The sequence below is a fragment of the Heliangelus exortis genome, chromosome 8 (genome assembly GCF_036169615.1).
Source record: "Heliangelus exortis chromosome 8, bHelExo1.hap1, whole genome shotgun sequence".
Taxonomy (NCBI): domain Eukaryota; kingdom Metazoa; phylum Chordata; class Aves; order Apodiformes; family Trochilidae; genus Heliangelus; species Heliangelus exortis.
In genome coordinates this window covers 18231062-18258468 of record NC_092429.1, presented here as the reverse complement: position 1 = coordinate 18258468, position 27407 = coordinate 18231062, and the positions used below count along the sequence as shown (strand labels likewise).

At 34.6% G+C, this 27407-nt stretch overlaps 1 protein-coding gene across 7 annotated transcripts in view; it reads right to left on the bottom strand.

Moving 5' to 3' along the window:
- Positions 1–5556: 5556 nt before the first annotated feature.
- The window catches only part of PTBP2 (polypyrimidine tract binding protein 2), a 46139-nt gene continuing 24288 nt past the window's right edge, over positions 5557–27407 (bottom strand). For 3 of the 7 annotated variants that reach the window (XM_071750798.1, XM_071750803.1, XM_071750802.1), the window contains 11 exons: positions 26977–27149; positions 26417–26560; positions 22851–23015; positions 22665–22775; positions 15285–15480; positions 9962–10116; positions 8474–8507; positions 7934–8026; positions 7352–7568; positions 7175–7252; positions 5557–7024 (listed from right to left, as the gene is read on the bottom strand). In XM_071750798.1, coding sequence (XP_071606899.1) covers positions 6892–7024; positions 7175–7252; positions 7352–7568; positions 7934–8026; positions 8474–8507; positions 9962–10116; positions 15285–15480; positions 22665–22775; positions 22851–23015; positions 26417–26560; positions 26977–27149 — 1499 coding nt within the window. In that variant the 3' untranslated portion in view covers positions 5557–6891. Of the gene's footprint in view, positions 7025–7174; positions 7253–7351; positions 7569–7933; positions 8027–8473; positions 8508–9961; positions 10117–15284; positions 15481–22664; positions 22776–22850; positions 23016–26416; positions 26561–26976; positions 27168–27407 lie in introns of all 7 variants that reach the window. The other 4 variants (XM_071750799.1, XM_071750800.1, XM_071750801.1 and 1 more) reach the window with 4 other exon arrangements.

Below are 27407 nucleotides of genomic sequence, written 5' to 3'. Positions count from 1 at the left end.
AAATCAGACTTGGAACAAAGCTGACATCCAAAATATTTGAATCTTTTAACTGTTCCATTTTCCTTACTGCTTGAAATGATAGCAAAAGGTTGAGGTTAAATGTTTACAAGTGTCAAACACTTTGAAACTTCAAATATTGCTAAATACAGGTGAAAAAAAAAAAGAAGTCAGTTATAAACCAGGTAGCTTACATAAAAAAAGCAGTTTAAAATATAAGCTCTTTATCAGTGGAAGGAGTCAGTGTGTCTCTTTACAACAGACTGGTAGTAAAAAGGCATCGCTGTTAACAGCAAACGGGAACTTGATACAGAAGTACTCACTTGACAGATTTAAAAAAAATATGAGATTTTGTATTCCAGGATCATGGCAGTCCTAAGATCAGTCGTATTTATGACAATTATTAATCTGTAAACCATTTTAATAAAATCAACAGTTTGTAAAGTCTCTAAATTCAGTGTGTTATATTATTTCCATTTTTAAGTGGACCACACCTGGCCTTGCAACAATACACAGATCATCTCCCTAGTGTTACTTGACAGATTTTAAAAACTGAAAACATTGTAATTTAAAGACCTGCAAATTAATTTTGGAAACTGAGAAAGCAAGAAAAAGAATTCTTATAAAAAGGGGTGTAGGGACATAGATTGAATCTGTCAGAGAAACTGTATGGCTCCAGGACTGCTTCCCCTGCAAGTAGTCATCTTTCACCTGGTATGTGCAGAGGAAGCTCTCAGCTACTGTCTCATTTCTGCAGTTGAAGTTCTCATTTAGCAATTCAATGTTGCCATCACTTTCAAAGGGTTTCCCTTGTATACTCTGTCATCACATCTGGATGAACATTTTCTTCTCCCTAGAAGCATGGGAGCAGGGCCTTTAGCAGGGCAGAGCAGATGTCTGCGAAAGAGAAAAATCTCTGCATTTAGGAGCAGTTGCCTAGATACCACCTCCTAAATGGCAGAAGTCTAGACTTAGTTTTTCCAGCATAGAAAATTAATGCCTATTGTTCCAAGTGCTAATCCTGCTGCAAGTTCACCGAGTACTACACTGAGTATTTTTGAGTTCTATTAGCTTAAATGTAAGCAACATTTATTGACACAAGTACAAAAAAAAATTTCAAATCAGGGAGTCTGAGAAGTATAACACTTTTTTATTATTATAAAAGAATGATTCAGAATGTAACATTATTTAGGTTCCTAAAACATTCTTTTTAAAAAGTAGCATTTAAATAGCTTCTGTCTTAGTATAAAAAAAGGATGTTTTTTATTCAGAATTCTAGTGGGTGCTAAATATTAAATAAATATTAAGTGAAGCTAAAACTAATTAGACTAACAGGATGCCAGAATTTCCAATAAGGGAACTGTCTCAAAACAGACTGGAAGACTCCCAGATTTTTATACAGCTACCAAGTCTCATAACCCAACAACCTCAAGTACACACAGCCCTAACTTCACCCTTCAACATACACCCTAAAAGTTCTGAAATAATGGATGCACCTTTGCTGTTTATTTAAGGATCCCAAAAATGCTGGAGAAAAGTCCCCCAGCAGCTGCAATAGATAATCAGGTTTTGCTTCAAGCCTGATGTCTCACTGAGGAAAGTTTAGGCTTTATGATTCCATGCAAACACAGCTACTCCCAACAGAAGAAAAAAATCTCCATACCTCTCTTTAGCTACAGTGCAGTATGTGTACATGTGTACATGTGTACATATAAATGCTGATTCGAATCACACTGGAAAAAAACCCCGATTTACAAAATTTTCTTCTTTTAGAAAATAAGAAAGTGGCTGTGGACTTAAAAAGAAAGGGGTATCTTAAGGGGTGTACTCTTTTAGATGAGCAAAAGTGCAAGTTGGCAACTAATTCTAAAACTAGAATCAGAAGTGTGGAATCCGTTCCCTTAGGATAATGTGTTCAGAAGACCTATGTAAAGCTTACAGATCATGGCCAGTGTAACAATTCACATTCCTGTGAAAAAGAGTTCCAATACCTTAATGTTTTTGCTTTGAAAAGGGAACTATTTTAACCATTCTGAGCTAAAAAAAAACCAAAACAAAACCAAAAAAACAACAACAACAAAAAAGCAAACAAACAACCTGCAAATAAATGTCAATATTGACAATTAGGAAGAATATTTGTATTCTATAGACTACAATTTTACTGAGCAACTCCAGTCACTTGCGAATGGCTAATGGGTGGTGATCTGGTAATTCTTCTACTACTGCAGCTCAGAAAGCATCCGTTGGTGGACCAAAATGTGCTAAAGACTTACCCAAACAAGGTGTGCCATCTGGAAGAAAAAAAGCTATTTAGAGTTCATCAACAGCTATACAGAAGTATTTGCTGTTATCATCCTAATTATGTATTTGTAATCAAAAGAGTATTTCATTCAAAGTAGACCCAGCCCTGTGTAACAAGATGGCACCACAAAACACCTTTGTTTTTAGTAACTATATTGAATGAAGAGCCATCTTTGAGAAAAAGGTCATCTACTAATGACCATATATTCTGAAGCAACTACACTCCAAAGATGAGATTTAGCCACACCTAACAGATATTTGAATATAATCACTTTCTAAAGGTAAAATTGAACTTACACTGCAGCAAGAGATTTAGGTCAATAATTTATGTTTTCCCCCTAAAGGTAAGCATTCTAAAGCAGTGATGCATACCAACTAGAAAAGTTCTGCAACTCCTATCTTCAGGTTAGAAATACCTCTTATCAAAATCGTCAGAATTAGGTTGAGAACTAGGAACAGAAGCTGACCTCTGATCTATTTTTTCCAAGCATCAACAAGAAAATCTCTTTCTGAAAAGGCAAGGCCTACACACTTTTAAACACAGCCTTTGTTCTCCTCAGGAAAACTCTGAACTCTCTGTCTCAGATTCTGGAAGGGAGTAAGGTCTAACAGATTCAGACTTCAGCCTCATCCCTACCTAAGACAACAAAACCTTTTTAAGAAGCCTTGTTACTTGAAAACAGTTAATACTGGGAAACAATTTCTTGAGACATACTAGCGAACTTTTATCCCTGTTTGGAGAGAAAGATGGAAGTCTTGTCTTTTTCCTAGTGTTTACCCAAACTAATTATTATCTGAGCATAGAATTAGCCAAATTATTTGGAGTAAACTAGGGTGTGAAACTTAAAATACTGCAGATCCTGTAACATACTACGATAAAGAAGAGGAAACTTACAGTGAATCACAGGTTTTTCTCAGCTGGCTTTTAAAACCAAAACTAATGTAAAATACTAAAAATGTCAGTCTATAAATAGTCATATAAGCTATTTCTACAAAGCAAAGATGCCTTTTAATAATATGTAAAAATCACATTATACAGAAATACTTCCAAGTGTGCTCATTTAACTTTGATATTTTGCCATGATTTTAGTCAAAATGTTATCGGGTTTTGGTTTACTTCATTTACACACTGTATTTGCCACTGGACATTACTTGGTCAAAGAATGATTTTTTTACTTCTCCAACCAATTTCTTTGCTCCATTACAAAAAAACCTATCAACTCACAAAGTATAAAAAACCATCAGCCTTCTGCCAAAATACCAGACTTGTGAAATTGAGTATGATATATCAAAATGTCTGTGATAAAGGTCTACTCTCATCTGAAAACTGATGTTCCATAGAGTTTAAGTAGTTATTCATAAACCTGATTTTCAGTACAATTTTAATAAAAATTATACTTCGCATTTTCACATTCTGAAGAGTTGAAAATACAACAGAAACTTATTTACATTTTATAAACAATGAAAATGTACAAATTATGATACAAAATGCAGTACCATCTCGAGAAAAACAGGTTCTTCAAACTTCTAACACCTGTATTTTCTGAAGAGACAGCACTTTAAGTATAAATAACTGAACAGTGATTTTCTTCACCGAGTTAATAAAAAACACTTCCATTACAATTATGACTACAATTACTTTCAATTTTGGCTGATAGAAATATAACCTCATAATAAAAGTTACTGAATTTATAACAGATCAAATTCAACACATATCCTTTCCCTTAAAGTTTTTGCCTCAGAACTTATCAAAACAAGAAAAGAAGTATAGAAACATCTTGATAAGGCAATAAAAGCTGGCAAGAGATAAGTAAGTTACAGTTTTACAAAAGCCCTGTATTTTAACTGCTCAAACACTGCAGATGCTTAAAGTTATTTCAAAATTATACATATGGTAATCATCGTTTGCTATCTGATACAGATGTTTCACAGTGGAAGAAGTTTGACACAAGCTGAACCCATGGAATAGTAAGTCTCAGTTCACATTTCTATTTGAAACATGCAAAAACATTCTGATATGCAGAAGGAAATGTGATGCATTTTTACTTATATAGTAGTATATTTCATCATACTACATTGACGAAAAATTTAAAAGATCAGCTTAGTCAGATCCTTCAAGTCAATTTGGGAGGTAAGTCACATAACACACTTGGGTGCCCAAGCTGTAAAAAAGATGTTCATTCACAGGTTTCATGTATGGATGAATCTGATTCTACCAGATTGGGTGATCTCTGTCATACCTAGAGTACAACTTAAATAATTTGTTAGGTGTACCTCTGATAAAACATGTGAAAACCTGATGCACTTTCTTTAACATAGTGAAGACTAGTGCAAGCCCCCTACATTATATTATGACCTTTAAAAAGCTGATAGCTATTTTTTGATTTGAAAGTCAACCCAAAAAACCAGACATCAGGTCACAAAGTAACCAGACATCAATAAATCTAGAGTAGTGTACTGAGGAAGTGACAGAAAAATGCTCTGAAATGAACACTGACAGCATTTCGCAGTGTAATGCCTCAGGATCACACAGTTACGTGTAACAGTGTTGTAGAGGCTTTAATCTCATTTGTAATTGAGGAGGAAAAAACCCCACACCGATAGTTTTAAGTAATATAACAAAAGGGCCCAATCCTTTTTACATTCATTTGAACCCATACCTCTGAAAAGATGAAACACCCTGGTCTGGAATATGTACGGTCCAATAACCAACTTAATGTTAAAACCTTTGTTACTTTAAATCATGAGCATACTATATGATTAGTAGAAAATCTTCAGCAGACACACACAAAAAAAGAAAGATGAAACCGCAGGAAGATAGCATGGCAAACCTGAGAGATCTCTTAGTGCATAAATTTGCTGAAAAACTAAAAAGATAGAAAGAGAGAGCTAACAAACTACAATAAAAGTTATGCTTTTAAAGCAGTAAGTTGTAACAGGGTGGGAAACGTTTAATACACACATAAGCCTGCAAAGGGGTCACTATCTTTATGAAGAGCTGGCATTTTTCACAGCATCGGTTTTATGGTAAAATCCATAAATTGTATTTTTTAATATTATGCTTTTCCCACCCTGGCAGAGAACAAACATGAATTCAGAAGCACAGTAGAAGTGAAAAACAAAGAAGAAGAGAGATAGAAAGCAGCAGAGAAAGACAGAAAAGGTGAATACAGAGCTACAGAAGTGTTTATTGAGCATGCTACAGAGGTAAGCAGAATACACACAAAATGAAATTAAACAACCATCAAACCTCCCAACTTTGTTAGAAAATTAATTTTTAATTGTGCCACTTTCAAACTATACTGGATTTTACAATTCTAAAGATGTAAAAACCCAACTAATAGAAAATATACATGACCATTTTTTTTTCTACATAGATAACAGAATCTATGAATCTTGAAACTAAGTACATCAATTTCAAAAAGTATTGGTCATTTAAACAGAATCAAGGTAACAGTTCAGACTGAGAGAACTGCTTTAAAATTAACTGGATCTGTAGATTCTAAGCCATGTTTATAGTAAAGTCAGATCAATTTCTAAATACAAAATATTTTGAAGAGATTTATTAAAACTGAATATTACAATGCAAGGTAAATTAAGACTAAAGGCACATAAACTTTGGTCCCACCTGGCTGTCAGTTTTCAAAAACTGCCACAAATTTTCCTGCAAGCATTTGCAGCAAACTTTCTCCATCACTGAAAAATACATGCACCATTTCCTGACCTAGCTTGACCAGTCTGCACATGCTCAGAAATCCACAACCATATTCCATATCTTAATTACAAACTAAAGATGGCAATATATATTGAAATGCACATAAGTCATGTCAACTTCAAAAACATCTACGAAAAATATTCAGCCACAAACAAGACATTACTTAGTGCTGACATTTATATGATACATCCCACAAGAGTGTGTACAAAAAGGTTAAGATTCCACAATGCTTTTCACGTAGGGCTCAAAGTCACAGAAGTCACTTTTTGTCCTTTTAAGAAATTAAGATTCTGTACCTTGTTAATTTTAACTGAATCTAGACCAGAACCATGAAATACAAAAGGCCTTTTTCAAAAAAGCACAAAGCAAAAAGTAGCAGAAATCAAATGTCATTTTACTCCTTCAGCATAATGCATCTTATCCAATTAAAAAGAAAATAAGTGACAAGCCAGCACATAAAGATATCTATCAAGCAGGAGAAACAAAAGCTTAACCTTTTTACACACCCCTGCCTAAACATATTTAACTTATCATGTAACAATGTGCCCCAGACAACCAAATTTTCTTTTCACTAGTTATGCAATTCCATCAGTACTAGCTCTCCTTTTTAAGGCACGTATGTCAACTAAGTTGAAAAACTGTGGTATTAACTTGAAATCTTTTAAACAAAATGATGGTTTATCTAAACAACAGTAGAACAACAGCAGTTAGTATCACTGCTTTTTAAAATTTATTTATTTTTTAAAACAATCAAGGAATGATAACAGCATGAAAATAAAATAAAAAACTGAAGACAAACTCTGGTCCCCACTTTCCTGAACAGTCAATAGGTGACAACACCAAACAATGCAATACACCCTCATTTTCAATCTGCCTTTCTAAATAGTTGACTTAGAGAAAGAAACTCTCAGATGGTGATTTTCTCCCAGATTGTAATCGTGAAGATCAATCAAAGCCTGAATAGCTTCTTCTACTGTTGACATCTGAAGAAGTGCCATCTTGTGATCTCTTCTGAAACAAAATAATGGCATTAGGAACTCTTTAACACTACAGGGGTTGCTCCTAACGTTTGCTATCCTCTATGCACTTTTACTTAAGACATGCTGCAAAAACATACTTAGGCTCTCTCTTGTTCGAGCTATGTACAGAAAAGTTACTTACTGAAAAAATTTAAATGCTTTCACAGTGCCTCCAGTGTTAGCAAACAATGTGCGTAGATCCTCTTCTGCTACTGATGGTCTACAGACAGAAAGAAAATTAGCATAAGCAAGAAATTATTAGTAATTCAGTGTTGTGATTTGCATTAATACTACTGGCTTACTGACAGCCAACACTTACGGAATATTTGACAGATGAAGTGTTGCAGAAGGAGGGAATATATTTTGAAAGTTTTTTGAACCAGGTTTCTTGAAGCGATGCAGAGGTGAATTACCAAAATCCTTAGTCAGCCCTTGGTCATCAAGTCCCTCTCGAGGTAGTTGTACTGTCTGATGTTTAGAAAGAGTAACCCGAATAATCTTCCCATACATTTTTTGTCCATTAAGATGGCTCATGGCTGAAAGAGAAGTTTACTCAATTCAGTGTTACTTTTAAATAGCTAGTGGTACATCACAGAAGCAGAAAAGAAAAATGGCCAAGAAAACCAAAAGGTCAATTGCTAGAAGACTGTAATCAAGAACTAGGTCTGCAGAATGTGCATAACTATGTAATTTTGTTTAACAAATATAGGAAGCGATTCAATTAATTTAGGATACTGTGCAGATCTTTGAGAATTTTACTGTGAGCAGTTAAGATTTTGGATCTTGGAGGTAGCCAGGGTAAAAGACAAATTGGCCAATGCAAACGTTCTTAGTTCACCTGATTTTACACAGTATCATTTCAAGTACTTCAGACTAATGGGAATATAAACAGACACCTTACCCAGCTGTGACTGGTTTCCGTCAGCCATCTGTATAAGAGCACTGTCTTTCTTATTGTATAAAATCTTCACGCGCTGCACATCACCATAAACACCTTTTCAAAGTCAAATGTAACCCAAAAGAAAAAGTTCATTTTAAAGCCAGTCACAATAATATATTTCGACATATCAATGGAACATTCAGACGGCAACAAGATCACTCACTCAAATTCAACACTCTCACAAATGAATAAAGGAGATAAAGATTTTGAATAGTGAATTTTGAAAAGAATAATTTCTGATAAACCCTCAAAGCTATATGAATGAAATTAAATTAAAGACCATGCAAAATATATTAGCATGCATTAAAAGAAAACACATGTCTATGGAGAGTTTTAAACAGCAAAAGAAAAATAGCAAAAGATTTACTATTCAACTTTAAGCCAAAGTGCTAGCTACAAATAAGAATTAAGGTGAAACAAACAAACAAAACAAAACAAAAAAACCAAAAACCAAACAGAAATCAAATCAATAATAAAAGTATAGTGCTAACAATAACATACCGAAGAGGGTAAACAGACTTTGGGGCGTAACCATCTTTAGAAGGAGAGAAGAGCAAGCAGCGTAAGACAAGAAGAGAGAAGAGTCGAGGAAGAGCGGAGATGAACAGATCATCCATAACGAAGGGTGGTTCCCGCAGAATGGTGAGGTGGTCATGGATCATGGTTTCAAGGCGGTTAATTGGGGCAAGTTGGTCCGAGGAACATTTTGTTCAAGCACAGAAGCATGAACATAGGGAATGAAAGACAGGGAACACAGACAAAGACGAGGAGAAGGGTAAGACAGGGAAGGGCATGGGAATTTGGGTAAAGACAAGGAAAGGGAAGTTGAACACAGGGGGAAAAGGATGAAATGGGGAGGGGAATACAGCAATGCAGAAGAAAAAAATAAGGAAGTGGGGAACAAAAAAAAAAATAAAATATAGGTCAGTACATAGGAAATGCAGGAATTTGGTCAGAAAATGGTTGGTTTATGTACTGTACAAGAAAAACTGAGTAATGTAGTCACCCAAGACAAATATGGGTAAAGTACATTCATATCAAGAGTAAACTACAGCATTTCATCTCAACATGAAAATAAATTAAAAAAAAGCATGCAATAGAAATTTTAAACTTTGAACTTTAACTGCATAAGCATGGCTGGTTATGAAATGCAGGCAAAAAAATCTTTCAAAATGGCACTCTGATCTAAAACATTTTAACATGCAAGACTGTGGATGACAAAATAGTACCAGATGATAAAAAAAAGCTTAATGATTTACAGTGACAGAGGCCAGTTAAAAGTGGAACAGCTAGACTGATACAATCTTCCCACATTTCATACCAGCTCTCACAGCCATCAAAATAAACATGAAGGACAGTAAAAATGCAAAACTAAATAGACCCCTTTAGATTTCAGTTAGCAAGAAAGATACAGTTAAGTTGAAAATGCTTTGCCACCATTTTAAAATTATTATTATTATTTAAGGACAAATGAGTAACTGCAAAGAAAAAAATTACTAAGAGAGACTGGAAGAGTGCCTCGTCAAGATCTTTGGGAGAACCTTCAAAGAAAAATGTGTTAGAGTAGTTCACATAAATTAAAACCTTAAAATGTGAGATACAAGCATGAAATGAAACAGCAAACAATTAGAAGAAACAAAACAGAAATTCTAGTTGACATGATTATAATTGCAAAAGAAAGCATAGTTGCTATTTTGTAAAAATAAAGCTTTCAAAATTCAAATGTCAAACATGCAGTAGTTACCACATTTTTCTTAGAAAAAATAGGTAGCCGACTATCAAAGGACATTTAAAGTTGTTAGCTACCTGGGAAAACAAAAGTATTTAACAATGATGGCTTTAAAATTAACTTTAGCGGATTATTTAAAAAAACAAAAATCTTTTGAGCTTAAAATCCCAATGTAAGAGGCCAAATGCAAAGAAATTATAAAATACTGACAAATGAAGTGTGACTAAAGAGGAAAAAAAAAGTAAAACTCTTTCACTGACCTCTTCATTTAAATTGCTAACCAGGAGGACTGTATTCCCACCACCTGAAACTCCAGGCATTCCCACACGGCCAGCAGCAGCAGCTGCAGCTGCAGCAGCAGCATTTGGAATAGCCAAAGGACTCAGAGCTCCTGGAACAGCTGCAACAGGAAGCCCTAATTTTAAAATAAAGCATATTTTACGAAACACACACAAGTCATTTTTTAAAAAGTACCTACATCAGTACAAGTGCTGCTTTCAGCACTCTACAAAGCAGACCATTCCACTGTTAAAGTCGTCGCAAAGGGTTGTGAAATGGTGTCTTAAATTAGCAAACGGAAGAGAAATGGGAATTTTTTTAATTCAAATCAAGTCTTCAAAGAAGTGATGAGGTATAAAAAGTACTTTCTTTTTAAATAAATATGCATGTGCACCAAAACTGTTTCTGCTGTACTCCAGAATGTTTAAGTATCTAGTTTATCAAAACTGTCTGAAGTAAAGATTGATCAAATCAGCAACAATAAACCTTCTTTGTGCTCTCTGCTATTTTTCATCACTCTTTGAGAGGCATTCCTCACTTCAACTTGAAGCTTCAGACTAACCATAAAACACTGGGTTTGGCCATGTGAAAAGTCCCAAAGACATCTCTCAGAAACTTAGCATAAATGGGCAACCTTCTAAATTCAGGATTTAAGGTAGTACCACTGATTATGCTCTCTGGCTTTTGTAATTGAATTTCCTGAAGCAGAATGTTATTGTCAGCTAAACCTTTAGCTGTGGTTTTAGTTTTCTTCTTCCAAAGAAACACAGAACCTGTAGAGACCTGCTAGTTTTGCTCAGTTATGTCACTGGGGGTACTAGGCAAGTGTAACAGTCCCAGGAACTATCAAAGGTTCTTGTGATACATAGACACAATACAGTTTATACAGGAACAGCTTTACCATATTTGATCAAGTTTACAGAGTTCAGTTAAAAGGCACTAACAGAGCAAAATACGTAGAAACCCATGAATTTAGTATACTGGAACTGGGTTCTCAGATTTTATTAGTATTTTGGCAAAATTTCTTCTGTTTATATGATCATGCTAAGCTAACACAACTTTTGACCAGTCTTCCAATTTGACGGGCAGACAGTCTAAATGTAACTGTTACACCATGTACCTAAGACTACTTTCCTTCCCACATTTAAGTTTTATGAAAAAAAATTATTTGGTTTCAGTTAATATCCAAATACTAAATAGAGAAACACATTCACTCACTAATTTATATTAAAAAAAATAAATAAATCTCAGTTAGTATCAAAACGAAACACACAGGGGAAATGAAGAGGAGAAATTTTGATGGGCTGGACAAATGGCCCCTTGAATGGCTCAGGACATCCATTACTACCTTTTGGTAGTGCTTAAAAGTATTACTGATGAAACATTGAAAAATATTTTCAAAGCACACGCAGAATAAAAAATAGTGTTTTAAGAAAGGATATTAAAGATAAGAAATGTTTTATAAAACAGTTAAAAGATTAAAAATGTTAGTATTCAGGGGTCACACCCAAAGGAATAGGAAGGTCTGTGCAATGACAATTCCAGTCATGTCTCATCACAAGAATGATACAGCTATAAGGCCTCTCCCTAACCTTGGAAGCTTTAAGCCAATCCAGCATTTTTAGAAATAAAGGAAGCTAAAGATAGCTAGTGAAGTTTTTACAGCACTTTCCACAGTTGGGCAGAGTGTGGTTGAGTAATTCACGCTTTAAAAGCAAAATTTTTCATAGCATCAGACTCTCTACAGGACATTCTTTGGTCTGATGAAGAAGTTAAAAACACAGACCAATCTGACACCATTCATACAAAAATATTCTCAATTATTATCCTTTAAAATAGAGTAATTTAATAAGAATCTTATGAAAGGATATTAGTGGAAATTGCTAAGAAACCAAAGATAACAACAACGCATAAAGCTGTGGGATCTCTAACCACAGTTTCCAGCTGCAATATTAAACAAGTATCTTAACTCATGTAAGTATTATTACATATTAGTATTTGCAATTACAAGTAGTACTTATTTAAAATCTTTTGTTTGATGCAGTTCAGTATAATACAGATGCTGTTTATTCAAAGGTCTGTAAGATCTCTTGTAACTCAGCCATCTGCTTCTGGAAATTCATTTGAAACCAGCCATTCTGTCCATTACTGATTTTCTCAAGGTAACAAGACTTATTGAAAGTGTGTCCTATTAAAGTTTCAAATATTTCTGAAACCTTATTTCATCACAGCCGAAGATGTATTGGATGAACAAGTAATGATATATTTGGGCTAGGATCACTGATTTGATTGATATATTTCTAACCAACTGCACAGCACCTATAGACTTGATTTGTTGGAAAGGTCAGACAAATTAGGAACCCACCAAAGCCATTCTGATGATTTGCCATTCTGATTTAAGCAAGTCAAAAGTGTTCAATGAACAAAAATAATAACAGCTTGTATTATAATTGTTACTTGTCATACAACACACTGCTCAAGATCTGAGGACTCATCTTAAACTATTTAGAAATGTAGCTACTTTAACATTAGAAAGCTTTGTTGGAAGCTAACGGAAAGCCAGTGACAACTACAGATGTAGTAGCTATCAAGAGCCCAAACCAAAAGGCACCCCACTTGTCTAACTATGCAGCATACAACAGAATAACATAAGCAAAAGTCAGAATTGTGTCCTTTCCACAGCGTCTGTTAACGATCAAGGGAAAAGCTATAGCAAAAAATTTTATCAAGAATGCCACAGGTTCAACTTGTGGCATACTTTTTGAGTATGTGTAAGAACAAGCATCACATTAATATCAAAATGAAGCTTCACTCTTTTATGGAGAAAAATGCCCTCAGGGAACCACCAGGGCGTGGCATAGGGCATGGCAGATATGGAGTACACTCTAACAGTAGCTTTATCAGAAACAGGGGTTCTAAAGCAAATAAATCCTTTCATACTTATGCCATTATTTTTTGTGCCTTTATGCATAGTAAGCAGCCCAGAATGAGAATCTTGTTCTTCCATATTCAAACATGTTTTGACAGTTATCCAAATGGCTAAAGCCAACAGTACTATGGAGCCTTTTTGCAAAGCTTATGACCTGTAGAGCTTAAATTCTGTAAAAACTAACAAAAAGCCAACTAGGAAAAAAACCTAAAACCCAAACAATAAAAAAACACCAAAACCACTGTATAATAATCTCCATTTGACAAATGCAGCAGAGTTACTATATACAAAGCCCATCCAAGTGGCCACAAAAAGTTAGAAAATGTATGCAGCTTAATTGTCTTTTACAACAATGAATGCTTTTAGAGACCAAAAACCAACCATACTCCACTACTCAAACAAAAAATGACTGACTTCACTGATGCTCTGAAAATATTTCACAGCTGAAAAGAAAGTTATTCATGTGTACCTTTTATTTTCCTGATGCTTGAAAAACATTCTACCCAGGGAGAATAAAAATATTTAATTAGGTAACATCATCTTCATAATTCTACTAGCAAAACCTTTCAACATACAAAAAATAATGAGTCTGAAATCAACAAGCTAGAAGACAGAAATTTTGCAGACACACACACACAAAAACAAAACAAAAAACCAAGCCAACCAAACAAAAACTTTTAAATGACTTTCAGACCTAACACATAGATGACAAAGTCTGCTAAGCCACTTGAATAATTACTGCATTATAGCCCTATTAAGCATACCCGAAGTGATGCAATGATCCAAACATCCTCTGCATGTGATTCCACTATGTCAAGAAAATTAAACCTTCTAATTTAATGCATACTGTAGGCATTATGTACAAAGAAATATGTTAGTAAACCTGAGAGTGGAAAGCAACTTCTCAGGATCCAGGAAAATGTCAGATTAGGGTTGTACTAGTAATGCTGCATTTACCATTGTTTTGCAAATCATGACTCCTGAACCCTTTACTACTCATTCTGCACCCCCATGTCTATGTTCTTGTCCTTACATGCTGAATTACTAAGTGCCTCAGCAGCGTTCCTATAGCACTCATCTCTACTATCAAACTTCTCCACAAACAATCCATGAAATGAGAGATTTCAATTTTTAAACAATGGGAAGTTAAAAGGAAAATAAATAAATAAACTTTAGCTACAGATTCTTCAGAGACTTTAGATTCTCATGGTGTCCTTTATTTTCGAACAGTTGGGCTGTATCTACAAGTGATACACATTCCACAAGTCGTATCAGAGGATCTGATGTCAAGCACTCCAAAAATCTGTGAGAGGGTATAATTTACAGCCAGGTATGGAATGTATCCTCCATGTAACCTGATTTTCGAAATGGGCAGACACAGTGTAGCATTCAGTAGTCTTAATGACAGAATTTTTCAGTTTCCTGGGCTCACATCATTCCCCTAGGCCTCATCAAGTCCCACTTTACCATATTAACTCTGACTTACTCCAAGGTGGCCCATCCTGTACACATAACAAGGCATTAAAATATATGTTGTTCTCTTTGGCACAAAACTTTCCTTTAGAAAAAAAAGTAAAATTATGAAAGAAAAGAAGAAAAAGGACTAAGTAGGATGAACAATGATCATAACATAATAAATCAGTTTTTATAAAAGTCCAAAGATAATGCGAGTACTAAGTGTTTTGAAGTGAATGCTGTTCTTTGGCAAGAACAAAACCCAAATATGTTACAAATTTCTCTCAAAGCACACATTTATTTTACTAAAAGTCAGATGATTTATTTATCTGTATCTTTCTCAGAGCATTTCACCTACTTCTGATGAACTCAAAAGCTGACAGGATACCAGAACTCACCACAGCAGCAGAACTGCTAACAGATTTATTTTTTTTTTACCTTTTATTTACAGAAAACACAAACTACCACCTTTTTTTTATTACTAAGAAAAGAGTGTAATCTGTTCTCATTGAAGGAAACCAACAAAATGTTACTTTCATATTCTGGTATCACAAATAAGCATTAGCATGAATGAAACACATGTCACATTAAGACTTACAAACTTCGATGGGAGTGTGGTCAGTAGCAGCTGACAGGACATATAAAGGAGGGAGGACAGATTTAGGAATAAAAGGTAAAAATAATTTGATTTTTCCTTACACTTTGTGCATTTCTCATTTTGTCATGCATTTTCTCAATCACATATGCAGGACATTTAAAGACAACATAATTGGGTTGTTAAATTCAGCTCACAGTACAGATTGAACCCTAAACAGACCTTTGGATACTACTGCAATTTAAGATCTCTAATTGTTGGGAAGATTAATAAAATTTTTTATCAAGTGACTCTGCAATACAAAAGAACTATGTCAGAATCATACCTAAAAGAGAGGTCTCCTTTGCAAATGCTGCAGCAATAGCTGGGTCCAACGCTGGCTGTCCATCACCAGATGGAAGATCAGGACGAGTGTAGTCCCTGCTTTTATCGTTGTTGTACTTGACATTCAAATTCACCAACTTGGAAAAATCAATCCGTAGGGTACAACAAGCATTATAAATATTTTGACCATCTAAAGCCTGGAAAAAGGAGTTAATTTATTTTTAAAAATATACAATACAGGTATACAATAGAAGTTGGCTGCACAACTATTTTATTTAAAAACAAACAAACAAAAACCAAACAAAAAACCCCAAGGTCAGCATACAGACATTTATTCATTATATTGTGTAAGCTTAAAACCACTTAGGAGTAAAATGTATTAACTTCTCTTAACATTATTCCAGAAAGCTCGATGTTTACTTCTCTTACAAAGACAGCTGTTTGCAAAGTGGCAAAAGACATTTTAACGCAAGCATAAAATTTAGTCTGTTGAATACAGTTAACTTATCTGTATTCCACAGTACAGCTTTAATTCAGAAATAATGCCAAGTAAATGTCTCAAAGAAAAACAAAATAACCAAAAATCACACAAGTACTCTTTTACACACATAGCTGACCTGAGGGAAAAAAAAATTAAAACCTAGACTTAAATACCATGTTAGACAGCTACCTGGTAAAGCAGAATACTTTTATTGTTCCTGCATCTTTTTCTTCTCCCCTTAAAGGTAGTTAGTGCCAGAACTGAAAGAAAGGCAACCTTATCTGGTAACCTAATGTTAGCAACATTAAAAAAAAATATTTCCCAATTAACAGGTACTTCTGAAAGGATGTTTACTGACAGTGAAATTCACATGAACTCCTAACATGACACCACTTAGAGATTTCAAAAAAGGCCTCATTTGACATGATTTGTCCATCTTAATGAATTACTAGGTAAAGTGGATTATATTCCATTGGATATATTCCATTGTATTATATTCCATTATATAACCTGGATTATATTCCATTGACATTCTGGGCATACTTCTTTTCATTTGAAGCACTAAAAGCTAAATAGGAGATATTTTAAAAATGGAAACTTTTGTAACTAAATTGGTTTATATTCTTAAAAAATGCTAGGAAGTGAAAATACAGTTCATGTTAAAAATTAATCCCTTCATTCAAGACATTTTATGTTAAAAATATATAAAAGTTAAATATAAAACTTCCTTGTATGCACACATTGTGAAAAAAACCCAAATAAATCACACTTTCAATTACAAAAATCAGATCTTTTGTTTCTCTGAATGAATGCTGGACTCAAAATACACCACTTCTGGACTTGAGCTATCCTGGTTATACTTACAGTGCACTTTCCAACACATTCAAGTACTGGCAGGATTTACCAGTTTAAGCCAAAAAAGCACTGCATAAACCTAGTGTGACTGCTAGGTATGGAAGCAACATAGCTACCTTCAGACCTTGATGCATCTGAAACTGAGCACACTGCAGACATCCCTCTGCTAGGTGTGGGCAAGCAAGGCTGTCCCCTGCTACAGAATGTATTACTGCTGCTGACATCTCCAGGGCTCATAAAATCACTTAAAAGGATTATCACCATTAGCAGTCAATGTACAAGAATAAGTAAGTCAGTATTATTCCAACTTCCAAGTAATGGGAAAATAAAGTAATAATAAGTATAGAAATCTAACAATCTAGACCTCATCTCAATAAATATTTAGCAGTTAAAAAGTAACTCCTGTGCTTGAAACTCAGCTTCAACAATGCTTCATACAATACTGGCAAAGCAAAACCTACTGTCCTGATTCACAGAGCACAATCTGAGGATTAATTCTATATTACTGGGGTGGTGGTGGGCATCACCACTTCAGAATACAGAATTTTCTAGCTCATTTATAGCAGTGGCAGCGCAGAATCCAAGACTTGATATTTATTTTTGGGAAAAGAATCTTACTTGAATATTTTTATCTACAGAAATACATACTGAGAATCAGTCATCACTTTCAGAAGTCTTCTTACCTTCTATAATGTCCACTAAGATATGGATTAAAGATGTGGTCCAGTTTACTGAGTCAGAGCTTACTTATTGCCAAAGACAATGCCATTACCATCAAGGAAATACCCATTCACATAATGAAGAATATATGAATGAGACCAAAAGACGGTATCCTTTAGCTTTGTCCTAATCATAGGATCATGACACAAAGTCTTTAAGTCTTTAAAACACAATTAAGATTCATAATATACTTCTGCATGGAGTTGGTAGACAACTTTATTTATGGTTGGCAGAAGGCTGTGAAGTTGATGAAAATCCTTTTAGCCTTCAAAGTTAGCAAAACAAAATATACCTATGTTGGTAGCTTCCAGAGTAGTCAATGTTTAAAGGGAGCTGCGTAAGTAACTAAAACACTGAAACAGCCAAAACCTCCTCTTTCTGACAAATTCAAAGTGACCAAAAGTACAAATAAAAGAATACTGCACAAGAGAAATCCAAATAGTTGGGAAGCAGTTTGAAAGAACATCCCAAAGAGAAAAGGAGGGAGGCAGATCCTTAATGAACACTGCAGTCACACTCTGGAAAAGGCTACTTGCAACAGATCAAAAACCAAAAACTACTTCACCCCACACAGCTCCACCAGTAGTATCCCACACCTCCAGCAACAATGTAAGAAAGATTAACAGCAGCTAGGTTTTTTCAAGATTAACTGTTCACATGTGAAGTCACAACTGTAAATGTTTATACTTGGCTCGTTCCTATATGGCAATAAAATAATGGGCAACAAACCCTCAAAATCCTCCTCCTCTCAAACATGCATCCTGAAAAAATAAGAAGCCAGATAGTGAATATAAGAACAGACACTGCCTCAAAGAATGCTAGTTATTGCTGAGAAACTTCTTTTTCTTTCAGCACTTACCTATACATACCTTCAGGCATGATGCAGTACTATACCACACCACAAACGTGCTGAAGAGATCAAATATCACAGGACCTTACACAAAAATCTAAGAATAATTCTTTACCTTGCCTATGCTATCAAATCCATCACTTAATCCTCAACAATAGAAATATCAAAACTTACGTCATCACGTGATACTAAGAGTGTAATGATAGCAAATCATTTCCAGGGCCCTGCTTTCCTTCCTTCCCCCTTGTCACCAGAAAGTACCCTCCTCTTGGGAATTTTCCAGGGGGGGGGAAATGATTCTGATGAATGGCTCACCTACTGCCAGAGCTTGTCAGCAGACAGATTGCTCAAAAAAACCCCCATGTTGTGGTATTTAGGAGCAAGATGACTAGTAAGAGCATGCAGAAGACTAATAGAAAACAGTGATACAAGAACAAACAAAAATCCCTTTCTCAATTTCATGTGCCAATGAAAGAGGCACATGCCAGAACTGACACAAAGATCTCAACTCCACAGTGCACCCCAGTGCACGATCTCAACTCCATAGTGCAAACAGACCATACATGTTTCTCTACATTCAATTAGATTGCTTTTGAAAGCGGGAAAAACAAAACCACCACCACAAAAAGCTACCACAAATGGAAAAACTCCACAGACCAAACAAGCAAACAAACAAAAAAAATTACTTGTAAAAACTAAATATGCTTATGCTGCACATGGCTCTATATCAGCTATGGCCCTTAAGAAAGAAAAGAATCCAGAAATAAGGAAAATCATACTCCCCAATACTCGTAAGTGTTCCAATCCAGCAGAGTTGTCTGGAAAGGAATTAGTATTCCTAGACAACTACTACACTAGAAGCAATCAAAAAATGTTTAGAAAGGATCTCAACAACTGGAATTGCATTCACACAAAATCTAAGATCTGCTCATGTCTTTCACTGAAGGAAAAAATAAGCAAGAACCATATCACATAGTAGAAACAGCCTGGGAAGTCATAAGGATCCAGAATAGAGAGCTCTGGCTGGCTGTCACAGACAGTAAAATTGCCACAGAGGGAGTATTGATGAAACGGAGGTTTGCATCACAAAACACAGTTCTTTCCCATTTCTTAAAATAATATCAACCCAATTCTTTTTGCTCATGGTAGCCAGGTGGATGAAGAGATGAAAACTGCTGAGAACAGTTCCTACAGTTAAAAAGGTAAGAGACTGGATGGAAAAGGCGAATTTTCCAGTGGAAAAAACAAAACATGTTTATTAAACCATATTTTCTCCTGCTGCTGATGTAATAAATAACACACAAGCTTTTCTGCAAAAGGGCAGTAAGAATTTCTATCTAGTCAGCAGGGATCCATGACACTAGGTTCTATATTTTCCATTGTGGATGTGAACTGAATTGATAACAGTAGCAAAGGTAATCTAAAAAGGCAAAAGTACTCTACAAAGTTACAAAATGTAACATCCTGAGTGACTGATGAAGCTTCATGCAGGTGAATGTCAGATCTATTGGTAGGCTCTACAGTGGAGGAGCAACACGCTTGAGAATCGTTTCTTCTCTCAGAAGGCTTTTTTTCTGTCAGGCTTTCCTCACATGAATGAAGGGCTTTCTGATACAATGGGCAGAATTCACTGCTCTTCTTTTTACTATCAGGGTTCAAGGAAAAATTTTGCAAGGAAAATCCATGTGAAATAAAAGTTCCTTGAAAAGTGTCATATGCATAGAACTATGCACTCTCTACTTGAACAGTACTTACAATTTCCAAGCACAAATTGTGTTCTTTAGGATTCAAGATGCTGAAAAATCTTTAATGTAATAATCATGGATAACTGCCCTGAAGCTAAATATCTTATCTGGAGATGTCCTTGCTTTTCATTCTGGCAAAAACTAAAAGAAGTTCCTGTTAGAGGTTTTAAGGCAACATAGCCTAGCAGAGATATTTGCAGACTGCTTCCAGTACAGAGCCACTCTGAAGCTGTCACTCAAAACAACTGGAAAGAAGATACCTTGAATGTACAGAAAATCACCTACAACCCAAGCAAGGTCCAACTGACCAACTGTAACAGAAACTCTTCATTAGAATTCTGATAATTTTAACCTATGTTGGGTCAAGACAACTGTCATGAGCTATCTATGGATCTCAGTTAATCCTCCACAGATGAGGCATCAATAACTGCCAATATCCAAGATGTGGCAAGAGTACTTTTGAAACATATACACAAAGGCTGCACTCAGGATTAGCCAGCTGTTCGGAGAGAAACACTGGCACTAAATATTGGATTACTGGTATTCAAGTTTACTCCTTATGATGCATGTATTGATGATTTACTATGAAAATGAGCTGGTTTTGATGCTTAGAATATCTCATGTGCTCAAATATCTCCAGGACACCACTTTGTTTCATTATGAGAAACACAGTAGTTCAATGTGCTCTACTGCTGCATATTCACATTACTTGCCCCAGCTCCTGGCCAGGCTGTTGCATCATACAGAAGTTTGCTCTCAGTATCAAAACATGCAAAACAGGAAAACCAATATATTTTTTTTTTTTTTTCCTTTTTATAAAATGATGACCAATACAGTATCCCAGGAAGTAGTACAGTTTGTCAGAAGTCAAAAACAGCAATTAGGTTCCTTTCATACTTTTACATACCTCATCCTTTAGTTATTTTGTCACTCCTAGATAAGATACTCCTAGAATTTCACTGATAATTTTCAAATCATTACAGTTCATCTCACAGACACCATCTTCCCATTAAATCTTCTGATAATATATTTAAGACTCAAAAACAAAGTCGAAAGATTTCTCACTTGAAGTCATATTTTGCTTTAAAAATTCACTTCAAAACCAGCATTACTATCTATTACTGAAAAACAACTTTCCAAACATGAAAAAAGACTGAGTTACAACATTCTCCAAACACATTAGCATCCAACTCTTTATCTGATATTTCAAATATCAATCTAAATAACTACAGCCAATTTCTGCAGTAATTGATTGTCAAAGATCTATTTTCTGTATTACTATTTTAAACCTACTTAGAATCTGAAAGGTGCATTCCATCCAACCATATTTTTATGTGTAACAGTGACATGTCTGCATCTCCCTCTATCGTGACAAACAACCTAGCATTTGATACTATTAACTGCTGAAAAGGTTGCCCTTAATTTAAATTGTACTCCAAAACTCCAAGTATTTCCAGACTGCTTTTCAGGTGTAGATTATTTAGAACAGGTAACATAAATCAAGTTGTAAATCTTCTTGTCCTAGGCAAACTTTATTTATCTCAATAGCATGAAAACTCAGAACATTCTGCTTTTCGACTGTCTCATATTTTGCAATTCCGTCTTGACCACCACATTGCAGTTTTTTAATTAATACCTGGTATTTCATTTGCTGATGAGGATAAGAATTACCATCCTCCACCACTTAATGAATGTCTTTATTTCAATATAGTAATAATTTGCAACAGAAAACTAAGCCCATTTTTTTCTTTCCTCTTCTAAGAGAGATTCACTACCTATTTAGTTGGAGGTGCGAGCTTTTTACTTTTACTCGAAGTTCTCAGCTATTCTGTCATCTATGGGCTATAAGCACTTTCTGTGCTGCTAAATAACACTCAACTAGCACATGGATTTTAATCAGCCTTCCACAAACCCTGATTGCATGTGAAGGTTTGAAAACATAAATTAATTCCATTTACCTCTCGAAAAAAATTATTAAAAAAAAGTCTTCCTGATTGGTTCAACTTTCCTGTTGCCATAAATATGAACACACCACATTCAATGTCTGTTGACAAAATGACATGTTCTTTGTCACAATTTTACACATAGGCTCCCTACTGCTACAAAGAATAAAACTAATTACACAGGATAGGAGAGTTTCCAACAAAACAAAAGAAAGATGCTGCTCCCATCTCACACTGATTCAAAACTTCCCCATAGTCTGGTCCCATAAGTAAGACTGCACTCTCTTTTCTGGGCATTTATGGTTACAGTGAAGTCTACATATTTTATTATATGTAATAATATATATATTTCTACATGCAATAATTCTACAAGCTTACATACAACTCACAAATCTTAGTGAAGCTTAGAAAGTATCTACCAAGAGTAATCCAACAGGTTTACTAGATTTGCTTCTTCCAACAAATTATGTATGCATGAACATTATATACTTCATCTTTACTTCTGGTTGACATTTTCATTATTGCAGTCTTGCACATTATTTCATCTCTGTGAAGTCTTATTACTATATCTGTGCATGAATATAGATGCATACAATTCTTTAGACATAGTATCTCCTAAACATTGATTTTAGGCATTATATAATAACTCAGTTACTTTTTAGTCTCAAAAAAATCAGATACTGCAAAAGTATGACACATTATTATGGCCAGGACTCTACTAGATTAACATTTTTAGAATTGTGTACTGTACAGGTAGAAAAAAACCAAAAAAGAGAGCTATACTTACTAGTTTTGCTTGCTGGGCATTTACTGGATCACCATACTGCAGCAAAGCTTGAAACTGGTTATTCTTAGTGAATGTGATTATTTTCAATACAGCACCAAACTTAGAGAATATCTGAAAAAAAACATTGTAATGTTTTATACCAGTTTCTTCCAACTGTAGCTCAAATTAAAATGAAATTTGGCTTACCTGATGAAGAACATCCAGGGTCACAGGGTAGTACATATTGTCAATTATTATTCTAAGGACTGGACTCTGAGCTGGAGTCACTGCACTCTCACTGACAGTGGTCCCGCTAATGGGAGCATTTGTCACCTGCACAGCCGTCACCGCCTGAAGAACAGCTTGAGCCCGCTTCAAAAAAAAAAAGTTGATAGCTATAAATTATCAATATTAGTATAGTTAATTTCAGAAACATAAAATAGTCCACTTATTTAAAATTCAGAGCTACAGACATAACACAAGTGCAATGCAGACCAGCTCTGTGAGAGGAGATAATAAAAATGAAAACAAATTAATCCTTAAGTCATAGTACCAATATCAATCTTCCCAGCAGCAAGCTGATTTTTCTAGTAGTAAGGATAAAGAGAGGGAAGATTTTGCATGTTTCAAGATTCTTTACAGCTTTTTTTTCTTGCCTTGCCTTTAAAGAAAAAACAAAACCGAAATCAACCCACAAACAAATAGCAAACAAAAAAACCCCAACCCAACAAAAAACTACCAAACCTACAGAAAACAGAGATATTAATCGTGTTTTTCAAAAGACTATTACAGTTAACCTGTCACAGCCATTTTAATTACATAGATAGCCCTGATAGGAAGAGATAACACTGAGCTAACACTTCCAAAATTCTCATCTTTAATGCAATGACACATACACATGACATGACACACTTTTCAAGTGTCAGAAATAAGTATCCAGAGAGGTAAACCATCTGGTGTCTGTTACCCACCCTCTTTCATAAAAAGAAACCCAAAATACTTTTCATGTGCGGGGATTTTTTAGCTTTTAAGCAAAAGCAAGATTTTAGAAATTCAAAGGTAACCACATGATGACACCACAAGAACACACATCTATATAACTACTTCCACTGCCAGAACTGACAGTATCAGAAAGATAAAGTGCAGAAAAAAGGGTTTCCATTTAAGGCTTTCATCACAGCAGCCTTATGAAGCAAAACGATACAACACAGAGACAGGTGAGCATGCCAGGTACAAGTTATAATGGCCACATTAATGCCTTTGTGAACACCATGTACACAAGTTGTGAAAAAAATATACCTCTATATTTAACATTAATTACTCTTAACTCTGTTAAAACATTTTTCGATCACAACACTTTCTCTTTTTTCCCTAATCTATAACTTGCAAGCTGGCCAGATACTTTGGATTTCATAATTACTTCTTACTCCTTCTGCAAGGACAGAAGATGAGCCATGTGCCAATTAAAGATCACTCCTTAAAGTAACTGTAAAAGTTTAGACAGTGTAGCCCAAAGAATCAAAACTCGAAGTCAGATTTAAAATATGACCCTTAATAGCACTATCAGTCTCTGTGTATGCACTGTATTTTGTTCCACTGAATCTAATCTAAGTACACAAATGAATACAGGACTAAACACTGGCAAATAGGGGTAACATCTAAAATAATTATGACAGTATTTTGTCAAACAAGTTAAATATAACATATCATACAGAATATCCACTTTTGAAGACATATAAATAGCATGTAAAGTTTTTTTTCTTGCTTTTGCAAAATCATAGTTAATTTTAAAAGATCAGCTACCCCATTCAGAAAGTGTAACAGTTATTCTTTCTAAATGTTGCATTGTCTGTGCAGAAGGACTAAAACTACTTGTTCATGACAGGCTGATTACAGAAGAAAACTCCAATGACAGAGGTCATTCTGTTATCAGTTACAAGTCTAGATACAGGATTAAAAAGGTAAGGGATGTTTATTTTAAATCCGGGTTTAAATGCTCCTCTCAGTGTTTGGTGTTCCCAAGGAAAAGAATTTTTAGATAACTATGATATTGAGATGAAAACATAATGAAAATAATCCTAGAAACTACTGTTACTGTGAAATTCAGAATAGAGTACCTTAATGGAACCTTTCCTAATTAATACTAAAAGCCTGTCTCTTTGAAGTATCCCTCAGCTAAATACTCTTTTCCTTATCTTGGTCGTAATTAAGATACTTGCACTTTTCTCCAAATTTTTATCCTTTTTTTCCAGTTACATGTACTCATACCCTGTCTTCTTTGCAGCTTCTCAATTCCAGAAAAAGACAATTTCAAAATTAATTTGGCTGCATAAGAAAGCTTTCAAATACAGATTAAAAAAAATAAGTTTTGAGTATTAAAATCTAAACCACAAAATAACCACAAAACAACCAGACAAGTTGTGTCTGTATCACCTTCATTTTTCCTTATAGAAAAAAAATAATCTAACCACCTTGTGTTTTACAGAATGCCTAATGAGATACTAGTTAGAGTACTAGTTAGATACTGCCAAGTACCTATTTATATGATTTAGTTCAAAATTGAACAAATAGAGACATGAACGACTGGGAATATGTTAAATTTGGGTATTAATATATATAGTGGCATAAAAGCTGCTGAAAAGAAAGCATTTTTGCTACACTGAAAAGCTGGATACATGAAGTACAAAAACAGTATCATCACAGAAGCTGGAGGACAACATGAGGGAAAGCTTCTTAAATATTATGTCCATGCACTACATGTGCACACAAAATTCATCCTTTATAAGAAGTAACTTAAGGTATTGATTTTTTCTTTATAACTGAAATTTTTTCAGGAAAAAGAAAGCCCTCAATTTTTAAAAAGTACCTTCAGCAGAGAAAACTACCAATATATTTTAAGGGAATGGAAGGTTTAGAAAGATCAATCAGGAAATCAAACACTATACTTGATCTTAACCAAGATCTCTTTCAACAGATTATCCTGAAATTATTTGTAAAAAAAGAGATGTATTTTTCTGTTTACATACCTTATTTAAGACACAACAAAAACTGCAACTTGGTACTTACACTGTCTTTTGTAACGTCAAAATGAAAAGATAAGAAAATTACCTTAAAATAATCATCTGACTTATGGCAAGTTTCTCTTCTCCCATATAATTTGTACAAAATGGCCACGACATTACTTTTGTTAGTTTTCCTGTTGTACTAAAACCAGACGTGTGTCTATATTTATTGTGAACTAGGTTCTGCAAAGGCAGGACTAAAATATTTTTTTATTATTAAGTGCATGTATCTCTACAGTGGTCACTAAGGTATTCTTCCCCAAAATAACAGGTCACATATGGTGAGTTTACAAGTGCTACCAGAGCAATCATAAAAGCATCACCAAAACATAGACGTAGTTATTAGCTGTTATAGCAAGGGCAATTCAAACTGGCATTAGAATCTCAGGTATCAGAATTGGAAAGTTATTTTTTTTCGTTCTACATTCTCAAAGATGGAAACTCACTTTATGAAAAAACAGTTAAAAAGACACTTCAGAATCTTTATATTTTTATGTTCAGAAAGCGTTAAGAAAACTAATAGTGGAAAGATCACACTGAAAGCAAATCCCCTTTAATGCCAGAAAGTGGAATGATCATAAATAAAACTACAGTAGTGTTAGAAAGTAGACAAAAGCAAGTGATTAAATGTATGCCACGAGAACCAAGAATACATGCTATGCCTCATTCTCTACTGTCTGCATTTGAAAAACCATGTAACAGTAAATATACCTGGTTAAGTGTGTTATCAGTCTTTAGTTCTTTATGGTTGGAATACTGGATATAGATAGGTTGGTTACGGAGATGTGGAGTAACAGCAGAGTAGTAATTAACCATAGTGATAGCTGCCTCTTCTGTAGCAAGTTCCAAAAATGCCTGTAATTAAACATTTAATTCTCAGTATTCACAAAACAGATATTCTTATTAGCAGTATATAAAAAAAATACTTAAAAGATTTGATAGCACATTTTAAAAATACCAGTCTTCAGAAGATGACTCTCTATATTTTCACTTTATTTGCTGAACTACATTATCTCCAAAAACATATCTGTGAAGATGCAGGACTAAATACTTATCTTACAGCTAAATTTTTGCTTTAAGTAGCTGCCAACCAACCCCTTTTCCCCGCAAAAAAATTACTACAGAAACAGTGTAAGTTCATAAAAATACAGGAACAAAGGTTATCTGGGTTTTAAATACTTACTGTTAAATAACTTATTTCAATAGCATTTTAACAGCAGATTTTTAGGTTAGACACAAAGCATACTAAAAAATGGAAAGCAACTAATTACCTGGTTTTTCCCTTTCAGCATTAGGATGTTGGTTACCTTCCCAAAAGGTAAACCTAAAGCAATAACTTCTGTTTCTGTCACTTCCCCAGGCAATTTTCTGATATGAAGAACACGAGAAGGAGCCCCATCCATTTTATCATCACCTTTGAATTTCTTGTTGTCATTACCATTGGCTGAAAGACATATTCAGACTCTATTTGAAAAGTTTACTGACACTATTAGTGTTTTATTAAACCATGTTTTATTTATAAATACAAGGTATTTTTTTAATATAGCCATCTCTTTAGTTTGATCTCAATAAAATTCAAGGACTCAGAACAAATCGTAAACACACAAATGTTACACAATTTCATGAAAGGTGTATCTCATATAATATTATGTAAGACTACTAACTGACTCAGAAGGGCTTGCATAAGAACTCTCAAGTACAT